The 19,712-nt window shown below is 44.5% G+C and overlaps 1 protein-coding gene across 1 annotated transcript in view; it reads left to right on the top strand.

Annotated features, from left to right (window-relative positions):
* CELF4 (CUGBP Elav-like family member 4) overlaps positions 1-19,712 on the top strand; it is a 696,303-nt gene that overhangs the window by 599,575 nt on the left and 77,016 nt on the right. The window contains exons 6-7 of the mRNA XM_031060278.1: positions 16,162-16,309; positions 17,928-17,955. Of these exons, the coding sequence (XP_030916138.1) occupies positions 16,162-16,309; positions 17,928-17,955 (176 nt within the window). The remainder of the gene's footprint in view (positions 1-16,161; positions 16,310-17,927; positions 17,956-19,712) is intronic.

Here is a 19,712-nt window from a genome sequence, read left to right as displayed (position 1 = left end):
CAGGACTTATTTGGATGTTCACAGGGAAATGCAGCCACCTCGTGGTGAGATGCAGACGCAGCCTATCATGCTTGGGAAGAAGGGGGGCATCTCTGCCATCTTCCTTCAGCCCCCTTCCATTCCTCTCACCACCAGGACTGGCCTCATTTGCCCGGCTGCGATGCCAACTCAGTGTTGTTGCTGTGGCTCAGCCAATTTCAGCATCTCCTGGTTTGTCCTCGTGTACCACCAGCAGGGCATCCGTCATCATTCCTGTCAGGTCTCGGGCCGCTCGTTCCTGCGGCAGACTCCTGCTTCTCCACAGCTGTCAGGATTATTGCTCTGCTGTGACTTCCTGTTCACACAACATATGTTGCCTAATAGTTTCAAAAGGCAACTTTCTTTTATGAAAGTTCTTTTCTTTTTTTTTTTTAATTAACCTTACCTTGGACAAGTGCCTGACCATCAACCATTACAAACCCATTTCTCTATGCAAGGCACTTGTTTCTCCTAAGGGTCCACCAAGTCTAAATCTTTCCAATTTTTACACAATCAATTTCCTTTAGAAATAAGCTACCCAAAATCCCCTACTTTTGAGCAGGCACAAAGTTCCTTTTATACCTACCTGTCAAGAGAGCTTCCTTTTTGTCTTTTTAGATCATATTTTCTATTAGCTCATCAACTTTATGGGGCTGTTTTGCTGTATTTCTTTATCATCCTTTATAAGAGATCATAATCTTCATGTACTTTTGCTTGTATTTATAACATATTTACAGTAATTATATGTCCTGTACTTTTAGTTTTGATTACTCCATCCCTCCTGTCTCTGTTTCCCATCCATATGGGGACATAAACAGGTCCCTTCCTATCGTTCTCTTCTCTTCCTATTCCAAGTTTTGTCCCTAACAGCCTTTTCCACCAACACAAATTCAGCTGCTATTGCTGTAGTGACAGCTTGCAGAACTAATTTCTCTGCTTCAGGACTGACTCCTGTCCAACCCAAGATCTTGGTCTGTCTTTCCATCTCCTGGTGGATGTTTAGCTGTCAGAACAAGCTCAATATGTATAAAACTGAGCTCTTGAACTTTTCCACACAAAACCTGTCTTTTCTATCCTCCACCTTCATTCTCAATCACTATGGACAATATTATCATTCTACCTGTCAGTCATGCTCTTCCTAGGCATCCTCCTCAGCTTGGTTTTCTCCTTCTCCCCATGTCTTCATATCTGGACAACAGCCAAATTGCAGAAGAGTCATTCTGCAGAACACATCTTACTAATCTATGGCCTTGTCCATCCACCCACACAAAGCAAACTCTTCCCAAAACTTCATTGAACTATCATGGAATGGTTTGGATTGAAAGGGAACCTTAAAGATCATCTACATGTCCATTAGCAGGAGTAGAGACACTTCCAACTGCACCAGGTTGGTCAAGGCCTTGTCCAAGGGGGCCTTGGTCACTGCCAGGGATGGAGCACCCACAGCTTCTCTGGGCAGCAGCCTCCACTGCCACACCACCCTCACAGTAACAAATTTTTTCCTAAAGCTGACCTAAGCCTGCCCTCTTTCAGTCTCAAGCTATATTCTCCTTGTCAAAAGCCCCTCTTCAGCTCTCTTGTAGACCTTCAGGCACAGGAACATGCTGTAAAGTCTCCCTGGAGCTTTCTCTTCTGCACCCTGCGCACCAACTCTCTCAGTCTGTCTTCACAGGAGAGGTGCCCCAGCCCTCTGAGCATCTCTGTGGTCTCCTCTGGACTTGATCCAACAGCTCCATGTCCTTCTTATGTCTGGGCCCCCAGAGCAGGATGCAGCACTGCAGGAGGGATCTCAAGGGAATGGAGTAGAGGGCAGAATCATACACGTTTAAGTCATTGCAGCTATCCCACCCAGAAGATACACAGGGTTAAAAAAAAGAGTATTTTTGCACCCTTTTCACCATCTTGCCCACTGAGGCAAGTTGGAAATTCTTGGTTATGAATTCATTCCTGGAAGGGGAAGAACGGTACTGTTACTGTGCACATTTCCTGCATGGGGTTGAGAAGAAGTGAAGAGTGTGATGTGCTTGGCTTATTTTAACTATCTGAAAGTTTGTGACCTATTCTAAATATCTTCTAGGATTCCTGCAGAAAGGAGAGAGAGACATTTCCAGAGATTTGTGCATTCTTCACTTTTTCTGTGCTAGGATGGGCAATATCACCTTCTGGGCATGCCTGTCCCGTTATAATGGATATCTCAATAACAGACTTAGACTGAATAGCTGAGGTGGGCCCCATCTAACCTAATTTGAGACATCCAGAAGTTAAGAAACTCATGTCTGAGGTTGTCATCTAAGTTTGTCATCTAAGTTTCCCTTATAATCAATAGAGGAAAATAGATACCTCTGGAGAAATTTTATTTCACAGAAATAGATTTTGAAACCTGTCAAACTAATAGGCAAGCCCAAATAGAAGTGTGCTATTTAGCTAATTTTAGGCATCAATTTGCTATGGTACTCCAGCTCCAAAATAGTGGTTCTTCATCCAAAGTGCAACTTAAAATGAAAAAAAGTACCAGAATGCAAAAAAGGACCAGTGCTTAAAAACTAAAGGCAAAGCCAGTGCAGCTTAAAGTGAACGCTTCACATTCAATGTGGGGAGACCTTAAATCTGTCCTGGATGTTTGTTGCCCAGATAAGCAATTTGGGATGCAGAAACCAGGCATCCTGAAGCAGAGTCCCCTGACTCCTGTTCCATTCCATGTGCTGTGAACTTGGTTAACACACTAATTGTCAGCACTATCTTCATTCCATATCTTTTTTAATTAATGGTGTTTAAGGCCATCAAGGCCTCAAGCTTCTCATGGCTTGTCCTACCTCGCAGACCAAATTCTCTCTTTGTTTTACTACACAAGCCTGCAGCAGCTTGGTCAAAGCACAGCATTCCCTCTGCATCCAGGCAATAGCATTCCAAGTCTATCCACGGCTGGCTGAACATTTTCCATGAAAATTACTTTTCAGATGGAATCCTTGGTTTTGTGAAAAGGGAAAATGTGAGACTTGGATACAATCACTGAACAGACATCTGCCTTTCAGAGAAAGATTCCGTTTTAGCTGAACTTCAAAAAAACAGTACTGTTGCAATGCACAACTTCGTTAACTTGGAGGCTTTCACTTAAATATTTTTCCATGCAGCTCTTATCAACACAAATGACAAAACCAAATTCATCAACAGTGTCCAGGAATCACCAATATCAAATTACACAATTATTGCTCAGTGTTGTTAGATAACATATAGATTAGATCTCTTGGTACTTTATAAAGTACTTGCTGTACTTTACACTTTTTATTAAGCAAGAAAATATGAATGGCATTACACTTTGAATGAGGTTGATTTTGAGTGTCTGTCCATTGTGTTCCTTGGAAGTGCACCCATAGCAGAAGAATTCCTAGCCAAACATGAGTAACAGTCAGGTGAAAAAATTGTCTTCTTTCCTTAGACAATGTACTACTGTCTATCCCTTCATACCATAAGAGATTTTTTTTTTCCATTATTTAAGCTAAAGGAATTTGTCACCTCTTTGGTTTATCAAGTAAGACTGATTATGAGAGTATCAAAAACTGCCCCAAGAATCACAGAATGATTTTGGTAGGAAGGGACCCTGGAGATCATCTAGTTCCAACACCCTGGCATGGGCAGGGATGCCAGGCACTAAACCAGAGCTTACAAGTGTCTTTGTCCTGTGCAGTGGCCTCTTTCAAGCTAATGGCAAACGGGGCACTCATCTTCCTGGGTTCTCATCTTCCTGGCTTTGGATGCTCAGTCACCCCACCAAGGAAACCACCCCCAGCTCGCGCTAATGACTGCTGCTGTTATTGCTGTGCATTCCCATGGTGCAGCTATGACTTTGCAGAGCTCTGTGAGGCTGCCTTCAGACACAGCCCCACTGTGGAAACCAGCTGAACAGCTGTGCTCACCCCCCACTAACACAGCAGAGCAACATTTAGGTGAATTCGGGGTGGAGGGGAAAGCAGTGCAGAGTGTGCAGAAGGAGCTCTGAGCAGGTGGAGAAAAGGAGGAAAATGGGCCTTTGTGGGCACAATGAAGCTGCAGCCCGGGTGCTGCGCTCACGAGCGGTGGGGAGGCAGATTTTGCAGGAGCAGGCTGCACCAAAGCACTGAGTCGGCAAGAACTCCCTGGGAGGAGCAGCCTGGTGGCTCCGGTGAGTGGGGGGCCACAATGCCGTAGATCAGCTGAGGTATTTTTAACAATTATTTTGATATAAACAGCTCTGAACTTGAGGAGCTCCATGTAAATGGGAAGCAGTGGGGCTTGTAATTAGATTTGTGTACACTTTCATAAATTGCTGGAAAACATCAAAGCCGTGATAGAAGGCTGTGGTGCACTTTATTTCCTTCTTCTGTTCTTCTGTTAATTGAATGGTTGATGTGTGGATAGGAAGCGTTGGCTTCGCAGAGTACTATTTACAGACCCGCTGACAGCTGCACTGTGAAAATTAACAGGAACAGAGCAGCCTCTGTCACAGCTCTTCCCATGAGGGACTTGCTTCAAATTAGATCATTTCTTTCATAGGAGAAACTTTCCTCATCGCTCCTCCCTCCTTCGCAAATACGCGCTCACATCCAGCTGCACACTCCCTTCTCCCCTCAGGCTCATGGCAGCCTTTAGTGCTCAGAAGGGTTTGTCACTTCCACAAAGTTGGGGTAGTTAGGCTGCTGTTTAAAAGCTGCAGTGCATTCCATTTCCAGCAAGACGCTTTCTTCAGGAATTCATCCAAATCCATGAGCCAGGTGCACGGAGCCACATCTTTGTGTTTGCAGGTCTCTCATTAACTAGAACACTCTTCTCATCCTCCCAGAAACTCTGGTAGACATTCTCTCAGACTACTGCTGTTGAAAATGTGGTTACTGTTGTTCCTAGAGAAAATTGCTGTGTGCTAAATGCCATAAAAACCTCTGACAGGACAGCTCCTACACTCAGCAGTTTGCTAACTAAAGGCCAGGGTTAACCTGGCTGGATGAATTACTTCAAAGTGTCAGTCAAAGTATAAAACTTCAAGGTCATCTACACTTTTGTTACAGTTGATGGAGAGTGTCTAGGACCCAAGAGAGACTGTCTTGAGTAGCTGAGGGTTTAGGATTGATGCCCAAAATGCCTGCAATTATATCATCTGAAGGTCTCCTTAATAGACAAGACACAAGAGAGAAGCAAAAGAAAAAATAATACAATGTATGTGAGTGAACAAGTCTTTTACATAATTAATCTATCTGTTTAGACTGTTCTTAACCAAGTGACAGCAGCTCTTGTTTCTTGCTCCAGTAGAGAAGTAATAACCAGTGAACACCTGAGAATCTAAATCTTAATACTTATTGATATCTGAGAAATACAGAATTAAGAATATCAAAGTTGATGTCTTCAGTTCACCTCCTCACTTACTGAAAATGTCTTCAACACATCCTAGTAACATAAACAGAACCATAGACAAACCCATAGTACAAACAGATAACAATTAAACTGACCACAATTCAGAGTATTAATTAACCAACAAAATTTACTTTCATTGAGATTCCAGCATAGGATCAAGTTCTCAATTAGTAAAAGCCACACTGCGAGAGTCAGTGGAGACAGAGCCACTGAGCCCCTCAGGGTGAATAGAATCACAGTATCACAGAATCATCAAAGCTGGGAGAGATCTCTGAGTCCAACTATCAACCCAGCACCACCTTTGTAACTCCTAAACCACATCACCCAGATCCAGATGCCTCTTAAAACCTCCAGGGATGGTGACTCCACCAGGGCGATGTATTCCAAAGCCTGAAAACCCTAAGAGTGGGGTTTTTTTTCCTAATATCTAGCCAGGATGTCTCCTCTCAGTTTAAGGCCATTTCCTCTGACCTTCCACTGCAACCACAGTAGGAAGGAACAGTCCCCACCTTGTAACCTCCTTTCAGGTAGTCACAGAGAGCCGTAAGTTCTCCCCTTGAGCCTCCTCTTCTTGAAACTAAAATAGGAAATGGAAAATCCATTAGACTTTCCTTTTACATGATCACAGGAACATAAAGAGGAGACTCTCAGAGGTAATCCAGGCTGAAAGTTGATGCAGCTCCAGCATCTAAGTGTCCTTCATGACTCATACCTGAGTTTGGCTGAAAGTTAATTGCCCAAAATGAAAAAACCCAGCGCAGAGTGAGGTACCATCACTGCCAGTCCGCCTGTCCAAATTAATGCAGAAGGCTGAGGCCTGGTTTTACACCATTGATATTAGAAAAACTGATGGGTGAAAATTGAGATGTCGACTCTGACCCTGTTTTTCTCTTTTCTGTTGATCTTGAACTCTCTAAAGAGCATACATTCCTTGCAATGTCCTTGTGCAACACAGAGGCTGTCTTGTTTAACTCAGGGCAAAGCACAGCACATCCATTCGTTGTATTAAAAAATAGTAATAACTTAGAAACCCATTAATAAGTCACCAGCAGCAGGCCTGACCCTCTTTCCAGCAATGAATGATTTTTTGAATATACTACTTAAACACCATTTATAAAGGTGTGTGTTGTTCTTTAGCATGAAAAAAGCAGAGCACATGTGAGTTTGCAGCCATTTCTACCAAAGCCCAGTGACTCTTGATAGCTCACCTTTGCTCTCCATGGAGCAGTGGGCTCTGGATGGAGAGGGAAAAAAATCTCATAGACCCCATCCCAGCACCTCCATCAAGACTGCTGATTCTACAAGCTTTGGGACAGCAGGCTCCCAGTATTGCCACAATTTCCCTTAATTCTTCCTACAAAAACTAAAATTGTAAGACTGTGTTCCCTGCTTCTCCCATAGTTTCATAAATTAACTAATTAATCATGTTACTGGGTCCCAGAGCAGAGATCCAGGCAGCCTGGCTGCCTGACACAGGGTGTGAATCATGCTGGCACCAAAAATGGCCTTCTCTTCTCTGGTTACATCTCCAAAACCACACAGTCATCCAGCAGGACACTGGAGTGACGAGTGGGATATGAGAGAGATCACTGACATCTTCCCTGGGCTTCTCTGCTGCCTCCGACCCACAGCATTCACCACCCCCAAATGGGACACAAGCAATAACTGCTTGTGAGCCACATTACCTCCTTCTGGAAAAAAAAAATACTTGGTTGGCACCCACCCATCCCTTCACAGGTCCAAGGGGAGCTGGGCATTAAATCAGCAGCTGCGGAGGTGGCCATGGGGAAGCTGGAACAGGATCATGCCACTCCTGGGAATTGCCCAGGTCCTGGTGATAACAGCAGCCCCTGCAATTCTTGCTCCACTCAACTCTTGTCTAATCTGTGTGGGATTAGCACTTGAGGGGCTAAAATATTTCACAGGCTGTCACCTTCCTGGGATATCAGAGCCATTGACAAGCCTCCAGCCTGGGAGAAATTAAAGAGTCCCTGGCTGCCAAGGGAGTTCCTGGCCCACTCGAGGTAGCTCCACTGGGCATCACCACCTTCCTCTAATAAGGATTAAAGGTGTCAGCATTGTCTTTACCTCTTCTGCTTGCTTTGGGGGCATTTCTTTCTTCCTCCTTTTCTCTTCCTGTATCTTTTGATCTAAGCCTCATTTATATCAGTGGGAGCTTCCTACATAGCTAAGTAGGCTCTGGATCAGCATTAAATCACTCTGGATTATTCTCTTTTTTTTCCCCTTAAATTCGTTCCTTCCCAGCCTTGCTCAGGAGTGTGCTCAGTACTGATAGCACACATTCTTGTGAGGAAAACAGAAAGATCTTAGTAAATGATAGAATGCTATTCCTGTGCAAAATATAGCATTAGCGATGCATTAGCTATTATCCAAATGGGTTTTACAAAGTTCAAATTTAATTTTTAGAGGACAAAGATGTCCTCAAAGAGTCAAAAAAAAGAATCAAAACAATGACTTTCAAATAAGTTTCAGCTGAAACTCACGTAAAGTCATGAATGTGAAGCGTCCTACCAGACACCAATGTCATTGCTCAGATGTCCACTGGCAAGTGAAATCACATAGAAGAGCATTTTGACTTCCCATTCCAAAGGTCTGCCTGGTTGGTGCTTACAAGAATAGTGGTTGTGAAGGTGGCATGTTTCAGTCTTAATGGAGTGGAATGCAGCAAGGGCAGATCCTTCAACATAAACCAACTTCTTATTCCACCAAAACCCAGGAGAGCTGCACTGAATTCACACCATTTCATTGCTTCAGTTGACCATCTGTTTCTCTGTATTAAAGCATGGGTGACACCTCCCTGAAAGCAGAATATTTTCTCAATTAACTGTGGAATCATAGAAAATTTTGGGTTAAGAGTAACCTTTAATGCCCATCTGGTCCAGCCCATGGCTGGACAGTGCCTGGAGATATCCAGTTTAAACATGCTGCAAAAATTCAAATCTTTTACTATCTCAATTGAGCAGCATGGTTTATACCACAATAGCCTGGAGTCTTGCAGCACGACAGGGATCTGGGAAGCACAGTCATGTGCAGGCTGCTGGCAATGCAGTGCCGTGGAAATGTTCTTTTCTGTCATATGAAGAGCTGAAATGTATATGTCCAGCTTGCCAGTCTTTCCTCAACATCTCTTTTTTTCCCCCCAAGTCATCATAGGCGGTTCATGTCCTCATCCTGACGTGCCAAAGAGGTGTGGAGTTCTTGTGAGCAGAGTGCTGAAGCATCAGGATCTCCATACCTGGTTGAGATTCTACTTTGCTTTGACAATAGTCAATTCACATTATGACCCTGGAATAATTCCACTTCTCTTATTTTCATCCTTGCTTGTTTAACTGAATGGAAAGATCGTTCATAGGTCTCTATACTGCAGCTACCAAATATGTTTTTAATAGTAATCATAATTTATTTTAAAAAATAAGCTTTTTTTTTTTTGGTGTAAGTATATTTTATGGGGAAGTATATTTTTAGTTAATATGAAACTAAACATACCTAATCTTTCAAACCATGTTGCTCTTTTTGGAAAGGGGAAATATACAACATTTTCTTTTGGATTCTTAATTTTATGTTTTTCTTCAAATAGACAAAAAAAAATATTTACTGCTTTCACAGTCTTAAACATCAGGAAAGAATCTCTGGTCTGTTGGTGTAACAATACCTCCCACTTCATAATGCATTAAGGGAGGTGCATGATTTTGTGAGGACTTTTATCATTCATAGACTGAGCTGAAAAATGTTTGAAAAAAAGTGCTTGAAGAACTCTGCTTTTAAGTTTAGGTTTTTCAGATACCTGACTTTGATTCGAGAAGCATACTAACACCTGGGTTATATATTGAGTTCTTCCTAATTAGAATTGGGTACAGTGACACCAGGACTCAATGATTCTGTTGCCCTGTGGAAAGCAATAACTTTAGCTCTGAGAGACACCTGGTAAGTAGTGTATGGGCAAATAAAACCTAAATCAAGCTTCCACTCCAAATAAATTAACAGCTCCGGAGACCTGTGAAGGGAAGTACCTGCAGCAACTCTCTCTGCTTAGACATTGCATGAAGAATCTTCTCTACTGAGGGAGCAGCATTATCAAAGGGTCCATCACTACAGTCCTGGATGAATGCCTCCTTTCCCCTCTCCATCTCTGTCACTCTCAAGAGTGTCTAAACCAGCTCCCAGGACTGTAAAGTGGAAATAGCTCCTAGTGACTGCTGTCCTACTCATCTTTCAGATGAGACATGAAATTGAAGCCCTGAGTGCAGAAAAATAACATATTTCACAAGATGGGAGGGATGTTAGTCCTGGTCTTTTGGTCACTTTCCAGCCTGGGTAATTACATTTCTGCCTAGCAGAAATTCCCACTGCCCTGCAGTTTAACTGGACAGTAGTTTCTTTTTCAATTGCCTAAAATCCCCGGTTGGGGTCAAACCCCACTGTCTAATTCACCATCCCTCTTTTCAATAGAGCTGCATAGGCGTTTCCAAAAAAATTCCAAATTTGTTTTCAAACTTAGGGGACATCATGCCAAATGGCCTGAGATGACAGAGCCCAAAGCAAATAAATCTTCCTTTGGCTTTTGGGCCTTAACATCAAGGATTCTTGCATGGAAATATTACCCTGATTGTCTTGCTGAAGGTCAGCATCCTCCCAGCTCTGTTTTGTAGTCACAAAGGGAGTGCTAAGGCAAAATTTCCACCACTTTCTGTGGTGGCATTAGGAATACAGTCATTGCCCAAAAGACAAGTGTCCAGCAGCACCTACTCATTTAAGCATCTTTGTGTTCATGGCTGACATTTTGGAAGGTATTTTATAGGATCTGCACATTCAGATCTCTTATACTCCAGAGCTTTAGAGACTGGAACTTTAATATAACAAATTTTTTTTAAAATATTTTTGGCCTAGAACTTTTATCTGGCTCCATTTGAGCTAACAAGGATGTAAAGGTACACCTACATGAGACAGCCTTGTGTTAAAGGACTTACATGTATGTTTGCCTCCAGCAGGAGATTCACTAAGCTCAAAGTGAAACACAATTTAATGACTTTGGCAAATTAGGCCCAGATTCATGAGTTTTGAAGGAAAAAGGTGTCTAACCATCTGTGGAGATTAGTAACCTAAGGAATCAGAGCAGATTTATAGGGCTGGCAGGAAAAGGAAATTCAGGCATATATTCTTCAAGGCCAGACCTTCACAGAACTTTTCCTAAGAATATTGTTCTACGGAGAAGCAGTTGGACACCTGAGCTAGTAGACAGGGATGGGAAGCAGAAGAGCTCCCCTGTAATCTAAGCAGAAGCAGGAAGAGACCTTCTGAGTCACTTCGGTGCTCACAAGTCTATGGGACCAGATGGGATCCACTCTAAAGTGATGAGGGAGCTTGTGGAAGATCTCACCAAGCCACTCTCCAGCATTTATCATCAGTCCTGGCCCACTGGGGAGATCCCAGATGGCTGGAGGTGCCAATGTGACATGCATCCATCAGAAAGGCTGGAAGAAGGGTCTAGAAAAATACAGACCTGTCAGCCTGACCTTGGTCCCCAGCAAGGTTATGGAACAGATCATCTTGGGTGCCATCACACAGCACCTACAAGATAGCCGAGGAGTGAGGCCAGCCAGCATGGGTTTAAGAGGCACAGGTCCTGCCTGACCAAGCTGATCTCCTTTGATGACCAGATAAAGGCTGTGGATGTGTCTGGCTGAACTTCAGCAAAGCCTTTGACACCGTCTCCCACAGCATCCTCCAGGAAAGGCTGGCAGCTCACAGCCTGGATGGGAGCACTCTTTGCTGAGCTAGGAACTGGCTAGATGGCCAAGCCCAGACAGTGTTGGTGACAGTGCTGCATCCAGCTAGTGGCCAGCCACAGGTGGTGTCCTCCAGGGATCAGAGTTGGGCCCAGTCCTGTTTTATTGATTATCTGGATGAGGGAGTTGAGTCCAACATCAGCAAATTTGCAGGGGACATGCAGTTTTGGGGGAGTGTGGAAGGTTAGGAGGGCTCTGCAGAGGGACCTCAACAGGCTGGATAGATGGGCTGACAATGGATGGGGTCTGGGTCCTGCACTTGGGCCACAACACCCCCCTGCAGTGCTACAGGCTGGGGACAGAGTGGCTGGACGGTGGTCAGGCAAAAAGGGATGTGGGGATGCTGGTTGGCAGTTGGCTGAACATGAGCCAGCAGTGTGCCCAGGTGGCCAAGAAGGCCAATGGCTTCTGGCCTGTATCAGGAATAGTGTGGTCAGCAGGACCAGGGAAGTAATTCTTTCCCTGTACTTGGCACTGGTGAGACTCCACATTAAATGCTGTGTCCAGTTCTGCCCCCTCCCCCAGCTGAGGAAGGATGTTGAGATGCTGGAGTGTGTCTAGAAAGGGGCAATGAAGCTGGTGAAGGGTAGCATAAGTCCATGAGGAATGTCTGAGGAATCTGGGGTTGTTTAGCCTAAAGAAGAGGAGGCTCAGGGGAGAACCTCTACATCTCTCTCTACAGCTCCCTGAAAGGAGGCTGTAGCCAGGTAAGGGTCAGTTTCTTCTCCCAGACAATAGGACACAGTCTTAAGCTGCTCCAGGTGATGTTTAGGTTGGACATTAGGAGGAATTTCTGCACAGAAAAGGTGATGGGGCATTGGAATGGACTGCCCGGGGAGGTGGTAGAGTCACAGTTCCTGGAGGTCCTCTTAAGGAAAGACTGGATGTGGCACTCAGTGCCATGGTCTGATTGACACAGTGGTGTCTGGTCACAGGTTGGACTCAATTATCTCAAAGGTCTTTTCCATCCTAGTTGATTCTGTGATTCTGTGATTTTTCCCTGCTGCTGGGCAGTAATGTTTGGCCTCCTGAAACACTTCTACTTAATCTGTGTATACACTCCATTTGGAAGACCATATCTAATGGGGAAAAGTTCCAACAGCCAGGCAATAGATTTGTTTTCCTCTGCCTTTAAATGAAATATCAATGGATGGATATTTTATTTTTAGCTGAATATGAAATTTCACAAGCGACCTGTCAAGCTCCTGTTTTCAAGAATGACTTTATTTCACACGTCAAGACAGCCTGGGAAATTAGTTTTTCTCACAGAGGACTCTGATTAGGGATTACAAAGTGAGTGTGGCGCAGAGTGATTTTTCCTCCATATTTTCCCTCGCCCCACCAACCTAGAGAGTGCCTGACTCTGCTGACTAAGGGGAGCAATTCATTACCATGCGTGGCAGGGGGATGGGAAGAAAGATAGCCATATTAAGTAGACTTGCTGGCCCAAGAGAGAATAGGAGAAGCATAATAATACTTAGCCCTTATCATTCTTTTCATCAGTAGATATCAAAGCACTTGAAAAAGGAGGTTGATTTGAGGGGAAAAGAGATAAATTCCAATTGCAAGCAGCCTATTGCAGAGGCACCAGCAGGAAGGCTCACTTTCATGATAGTATCTTCTGACTGTGGGTCTGCAAGGTGGAGAAATGAACAGGTCCTTTCCTCTGAAAAATGCAGAAGTACATTTCAAGCGTTATTGACTTACCCAGTGTAACTCTCATGGGGTTTGGCAAAATATGAGGTGCAGTCCGAGAACCAGAGAGAGCAAGGAGATTATGTATTATTACTAGTAAATGACAGAGCAGACAGGACCTATTGCCTTTGCCAGCAGACAACAGCTGATTTACATCATGGTTTAGCTCCTCACGGAAGCAATAAATAATCCAGATGAAGGGCTGCAGCATTTTTACCCTGTGGAAAACCTGGCCCATTCTGGGGCATTTCTATTGCTGTCCAGTGGATTAGTAGAAGTCACTGGAGTAGAAAGCAGCCCTGTTCTGCTGTATATGAACAGCAATATTTGGCTCCACTGTTAAAAGTCCCACACTGGCTGATCTGATACAGTTTACTGCCTGATTTCCTTTGGGCCACATGAAAGAGCTGCACATGAGGAACCACACACTGAAAACATCAATCCCAAGGTCAGTCAGTCTCCATATTCAAGAGCAATGCAGCATCTCTACTGGCTACACATCTTTAACCACCTACATGCACATCTCATTGCAGACAACTCTCAGAAAAACATCTTCTTTTTCTCTTCCTTCTTTGTAGTGTGTGGTCTAGCTTGAATCTATTTGCCAATGGCCTTTCTGCCCTGTGTATATGATAGCAATGTTCAAAGAGGCCTGAAGTCCTACTGCGACAGGCAACCCAGAAAAACATCTCTCAGGAGGCAAGATGAGATCCCATTGGGTCAAACAGCTGCTGTGCAGTCACTATGACTCACATCAGAAGGGAAGAACACTCCAGGGGCAAGCACTTCATGTGGAAGTTACCCATGTTTTCATGATGCCATCTACAATAATAGTTTGGTTTTCAACAGTGTGAGGCATCAGCAAATGCCTGAGGCAGTTCCCTGGCCCTAAGACTTCCAGGGCAAATAGAGATCAAGAGAAAAGGAGAAGGAAGAAGACACCAACTTATTTACATTTCCCTGTCATGCTAACAGGAGCGGGTCACATCTTCAAAACCCCTTCTGCAGAAATGAATACACTCTCACTCAGTTTCAAAATCCTCCATCCTGCATTGTGCTCATCATGATGCAGGCTCTGCTCTGCAAATCACAACAGCAGCTCTGAACAGCCCAATCTGCTGTGGACCAGTGCCTCCCTCCAATACAGCTGCAAATAGGTTTAAATCATTAGATGCAAGTTACCAAACAGTCTCTCGGATCAGGGTTAATTAAATGAGTGTTGAAATCTAATTAAGAACTGGTCCAGGTGATAATTAGCAGGAAATGTATGCATTAAAATATTCATTTGTCGATGAGCTGCAATTAAGAGTGTGATTTGGGGAAGGATCAATATCTGCATCATGTGATCTGAAGAAAAATTAAAAGTCACCCAGCCTTCAACAGAAATGCAGGGGAATTTTGGCTACAGGGTTTTTTTTTTTCCTCTCTTCTCCTCCACTCCCCCTTCTGTTTAGATTTTATAATAACTGCTGAAGATTGCTCTCCATCTTTGAATGGAGCATTCATCCCTGCATCCCTTTGTTTTCCTGAAGCACTTCTTTCAAAACCTTTCTCTTCATCACATTGTGTGAGTGGGTTATAGATTTATTAGAGAGAGACTAACAGGTCAAAAAGAAAGATTCTTTGCCAATGAAAATCACTTTCTCCCAGTATAGATTGCTAATCCAAGGGAGCATCACTCATTGTGTGGTGTTAGATTGTTGGGGTCTTTTTTTAGCAGGTTAATTCCTCAAGTCTTTATTCATAACTGAGGATATGAAGAGGCTATTGAATATGTATAGCTTAGACTTATATATACATATGTCTATAGTTGTGGTTTACTACACTCCTCCCAATTTGTAGCAGAGTAATTCTGCTTTCACTGAGATTATTTTTTCTCGTTGCAGATACACAGGGACATGTGTAAGCCAGTTAATAATGTTTTTCTTGTGCATTTCCAGAAAATTCCTCCTCTGCTAGGAAAACAAGGGTCCTGCAACAGTTCAGCTCCTCTGGCATGGAGCTGGTCTTCCTCTACTGCCACAGCTAGAACTGAGCTGGTTGTTTCCCCACGGACAGTACTTTGACCAGCGAACACCAGTTTGTCAAAACAGAAGCTATAGGAGCACAATTATTCCAGCTGAATAATATTCAGCTGGAATATTATATAATATATAATATTCCAGCTGAATATCACTGTTAGTGTCCTGACAGCTCACCTGCCCATCTCCCCGGGCTGGGTGGCAGCCCAGCTCCCAGGGCAATGTCCACTGCTGTCAGGGCTGCAGCCAGATTGTCCCTCCCCTACACCTCCACCTTCACTGGGGAGGCCACCCCGTGGGGAAGCAACCAACCCATGACGTTAGGACTTCCTTGGAGAAAGACCAAAAAATGCCTTCCTAGGTAGATCTATTTCTTCTCATCTCTGCCCCCCATCAGAAATTTAAGGATTGCAGCTATTGACCCTTCATCTGGTTTTGGGAAGGAGAGGGATTTCATTCATTCCCAAAAGCACTGCATTTTTCACAGATTTCTACAGGCAGCTCTGATGATCATCCGTAGTTCTGTGCTGATGTTGACTGCAGACATAATCCTAATATTGTAGATCTTTCCTGGAAATGTATGGGCTCTTTCATGGTAGCCTCTATTTCCTACTGTTTGTGGAGAGGGAGCTCAGGTCCATCCAGTATTTTTGCTCCCTAAATCTGGCAGTGCTGAAGAGATGCTGTTTCATGATGACACATACACCTTGCCCAGCATACTGACTCCTGTCTCCAAGGCTGGGCAGGGATTTCTCACCGGACTTGGGGGTTACAAGACACAGCATTGAAAGGGTGATCCACTTCAGGGGTCTGGAATGCAGAGACCTCACCCATTCCACCAAAACAAACCAGTCTACAAATCCTACCACATTCATGAAGCAAAGCCTCCTACATTTCACTACACTGTGTCCAGATCTTTGTCCTCTGATTCAACATTCTGGGCCTGAAGGTTGAAAGAATAAGGCAACAACTTTTGCAGAGAAAATGTAAATGAATCCTAGAAGCTTTGGAATTTTGGAAACTAGGAGCCAGGCTGCTGGCATTCACCCTCCAAGATCCTTTACCTCCTGATGCTCACACCCTCTTGCAAAAGTCAAAATTCACAGCCTGACAGGTTGCACGGAAAACATCAGCACCTGGATCCCATTCTACTAAATCTGTGCTAGGTGTATGGATTGATGAGCTGGTGTGCATCAGGCTCATTCCCTGTGTGTATCCTTTTGTTTCCTGTGCTGCAGGGAGCCTCTTCAAGCCTGGTGGTGAAGTTTGCGGACACGGACAAGGAGCGTACAATGAGGCGCATGCAGCAAATGGCAGGACAAATGGGCATGTTCAACCCCATGGCCATCCAGTTTGGAGCTTATGGAGCCTATGCACAGGCAGTAAGTATAGACAGCAGCTTTCTGCATGTTCATGAGAGGGGGGACTATCACCTGGAAATGGACAAAAACTCGTGGGAGTGGACAAAAAACCTGAGCAGAGGAGGAAGCGGTGGCTTATCTGTTGAGCTGGTTACATGATTGGAGTAAAAATTAGCCATGCCATCCAGGGTAGGCTCTGGGAATCTCCCAGGTGTCTCCTAGGTGCCACAGACAGCTCTAGCAGTAACTTTTGGTCATGTGTGGACCCATGCAGAACAATTACTATGGGGGCTAAGCCATTGTTGTAGAATGAAAACACAACTACACTTTGGGGATTGGGATAAAATAAGCCTGCTCAGTTTATCCCAGTTATCCCAGTTATCCCAGCTTTCTGCCTCACATCACCACTACCCTGCTGCACTTTGCATCACCGTGGGTACCTTTGGAGCGACCACAGGACAAAACAGCAGCTGTTGAGAGAAATGCTTTTAGATTCACAAAGCATGGTAGATAATAATAAAATGTACACACAGGCATATGCCCACACACAGTCCTGCTGCCCCAAAGAGCATGATTGAAACACACTGGGAAAAAATCCTCTTGTGCTAACTTCAAGTTTCCTGTGGGCATACCAAACCTGAGAAGATGTGACTGCACAGGGTGCTGGGGTTTGATGATGTTATTAAATGGATGTGTCTGAAATTACTTGTTTTCATTAGGCTAAGATTAACAAGGATCTGCAAGACAAGACCAGGGTCAGGTAACTTGGTCTCTCTGCTAGATATTTTGGAGGAAGGTGAAGGTGATGCCTGCAGCAGGCAGACACAATACTTCCCAATGACTTTGGCTGCTTTCTCTGAAGCAGGTTTTCAGGCAGTGACAGTGTATATAGGTGCTTCTTCTATGATTTGTGCCCAGGAGGGAAGTGCTGTTGAACACATTGTCCAGAGTAGCACCTTCCTGAATGGGAGACCCAAACCTTGCCTTAGGTATGTAGGGCCAGCTCAGGAATAACACTGTGTGCCAACACTCCTTCCAGAGCAATGACCACAAGGTTTTCCTTCATTCCATGACTGTTTCTTTCTCATGTGTTGGCACCAAATATTTCCCATCACATCACCATATTTTCCTTTTAGTTTGAAGGTCTTGACATTTCTGTTCCTCTCTGGAAGCCCTGTGCCTCACTGAACGCTTGGTACAACGCAGCCCACCCCTGGTGTGAGCCATGCAGAGTTGTGAGGATGTGCTGTAGAGCTCCACTGAAGTTCTTCCTCTCCTTCCAGCTGCACCTCTTGGTGCACTTCTGGAGTTTTTACTCTCTCTCTTCTGGAAAAATTCTATTTTTTACTTCCATTTTGCTATCTTCATTTTTATTCCTAGTCAAAGCCAGTCTCTGTCTTTTCCTTTGTCTTCTGCTCCCTTCCTCACATTATAGAGAAGCTACTTCCTCTTCAGCCTGGCTGTGCTTAACACTCCCCCTGGCCAGAGGAGGCTGCAGGAAGAGGAAAAGAGACAGTAAATGCCAAATGAGCCTAGGTCAGTGGCCAGCAGGCTGTCAGAGGGATGTAGCACCTTTGCCCCCATGTACCAGAGGAGTTAACAGGAGGGAATCCACAGACAGCTTGGGACAAACATTTGCTGAGGTTGTCAGGCAGGAGAAGTGGCTTCAGTGTCACTCTACAGACATTGGTCAGGCAACTGGAGAGATGGCAAAGACGCCACTGTCCTGATGTCCTGGTCCAAAAACTCTTCTTGCATTATTTTTAATCTAGAGCAACTCTTCTAATTTCCAGACAAGGTTTATACTGATATGAGAGGATGTAGTCTGCACCTTTACACCACAAAAGTTTCCTCTGTTTCTCACCAGATAAGACAGGTGCATTATGAGGGGAGGTGAGGAATCAGGGGGAAAGGAAGAGGAAAAACAATTTCTGGTCTTCTCCCATCCACTTGAAACAAATTGATATTTTTCATGTTGACTTCTGTAAAAGCAGAATTGGACCTATACTCTTTTTTTTATTATTTTTCTGATAAAAATGCTAATAAGGCGGGAAAAAAATAAGTTTCAGATCTTGACCCATTGGATATGACAAGCTGGTGACACCAATTACCCTTGGGACTTGGGAGCTGTCTAAATGATGGGATCACATTTCTGTGTGGCGCCTGTGGACCCAGAGCATGCTCAGAGGCTCTCTCTCAATCAGCCTCCCTATCTGCTCCATCTCACAGGCTCACATGAGAGGGAGGGAAGAGAGTGTGGGGCTCTGTGACGTTGCCTTGGTCCCGATTAATCCAGCCCGGACTGCTGGCTCTCAGATATCAGGGTGATTGGCACCTCGCAAATGCCAGCAGGAGATGGAGGGATCGATAGCAGGGAGGGAGAGGGAGACAGCAGTTTTACTCAGCCTGAAGTCAAAGAGCTAAGGCAAGTCAAGAGGAGGGAAGCTGAAATATCAGGAGCGCGACTGTCATGACTGGTGATGCCACTGCCACCAGCAACTCTCGTGACATTGCTTGAATTGTTTGACCCCCTGATCTTGTTTCTTCATGTGCAAATAGACCTGATGATCAGATGTATTTATTTTCTCTTCTCCCTCAGGGACACGACTCTCTCTTGTACAGGCTCTCCATGAGCTTTCTCAGAGTGGTATGATAGTAACATAAGTGTAAGAATTGCCTCAATGCTTAATAGTGAGGCCATCACAAGCATGAGACATCAGGCTCTCTGATTCCTAGGCTGTCCTCCCAGCTATCCCCCAGCAGTCCAAACCTGACTGATGTCTCTATATAACAATTCCCAAGCAATCCCATGACAGTGGTTTTTCAGTAGTTTCTAATGGTCTGTCCCCATCTGAATTTTCCATAGAGAAGCATCTTGCACATCACTGTGACAGGATTAGCTCCCAAAAAGCCTCAATGCGTCAAGGTGGCCAGTGCAGCAGGAACCCCCATGGTGTGGGTCTTTGATAGACTGGTGGGCAGCCATGGGTTTGCCAATCCAGCAGCACCACTGAAGAGAGGCAGCAAGGGTCTCAGACCATTAAAGTTTGACAGATAAACTTTAGTGTTGTTATCAGGACAGATTTGGGCCCTAGTTCCTCCCCAGCAAATGGCCATGCCACAGCTCTCAGGCTGCTGCACACTGCCAGCCCCCTCAGCCCCAACTTAAACAACTTTAACCTTGATATCAGCCATGGTCTCAGCCAAGCAACCAGTCCTGGGGTGCAGCAGCCATCTGGCCTCAGACACAGAGGCAAAAAAATGAGGAAGCAAAGGGAGTTCTCCACTGTGTGTGGCTTTCTATCCCTTCCTCGTGTGCCACCTTCAAGCAGCCCAGACAAAACTTGGCACCAACTCTGTCTGCTGTTTCAGTGGCACAGAAAATCACATCAGACCCACCTCACCTCTTTTGTATGCAGCTCAAGGCA

This window comes from Geospiza fortis, unplaced genomic scaffold, assembly GCF_000277835.1.
Source record: "Geospiza fortis unplaced genomic scaffold, GeoFor_1.0 scaffold49, whole genome shotgun sequence".
Lineage (NCBI taxonomy): Eukaryota > Metazoa > Chordata > Aves > Passeriformes > Thraupidae > Geospiza > Geospiza fortis.
The sequence above is the reverse complement of the archived record's forward strand: the minus strand, read 5'-3'. Positions and strand labels throughout refer to the sequence as shown.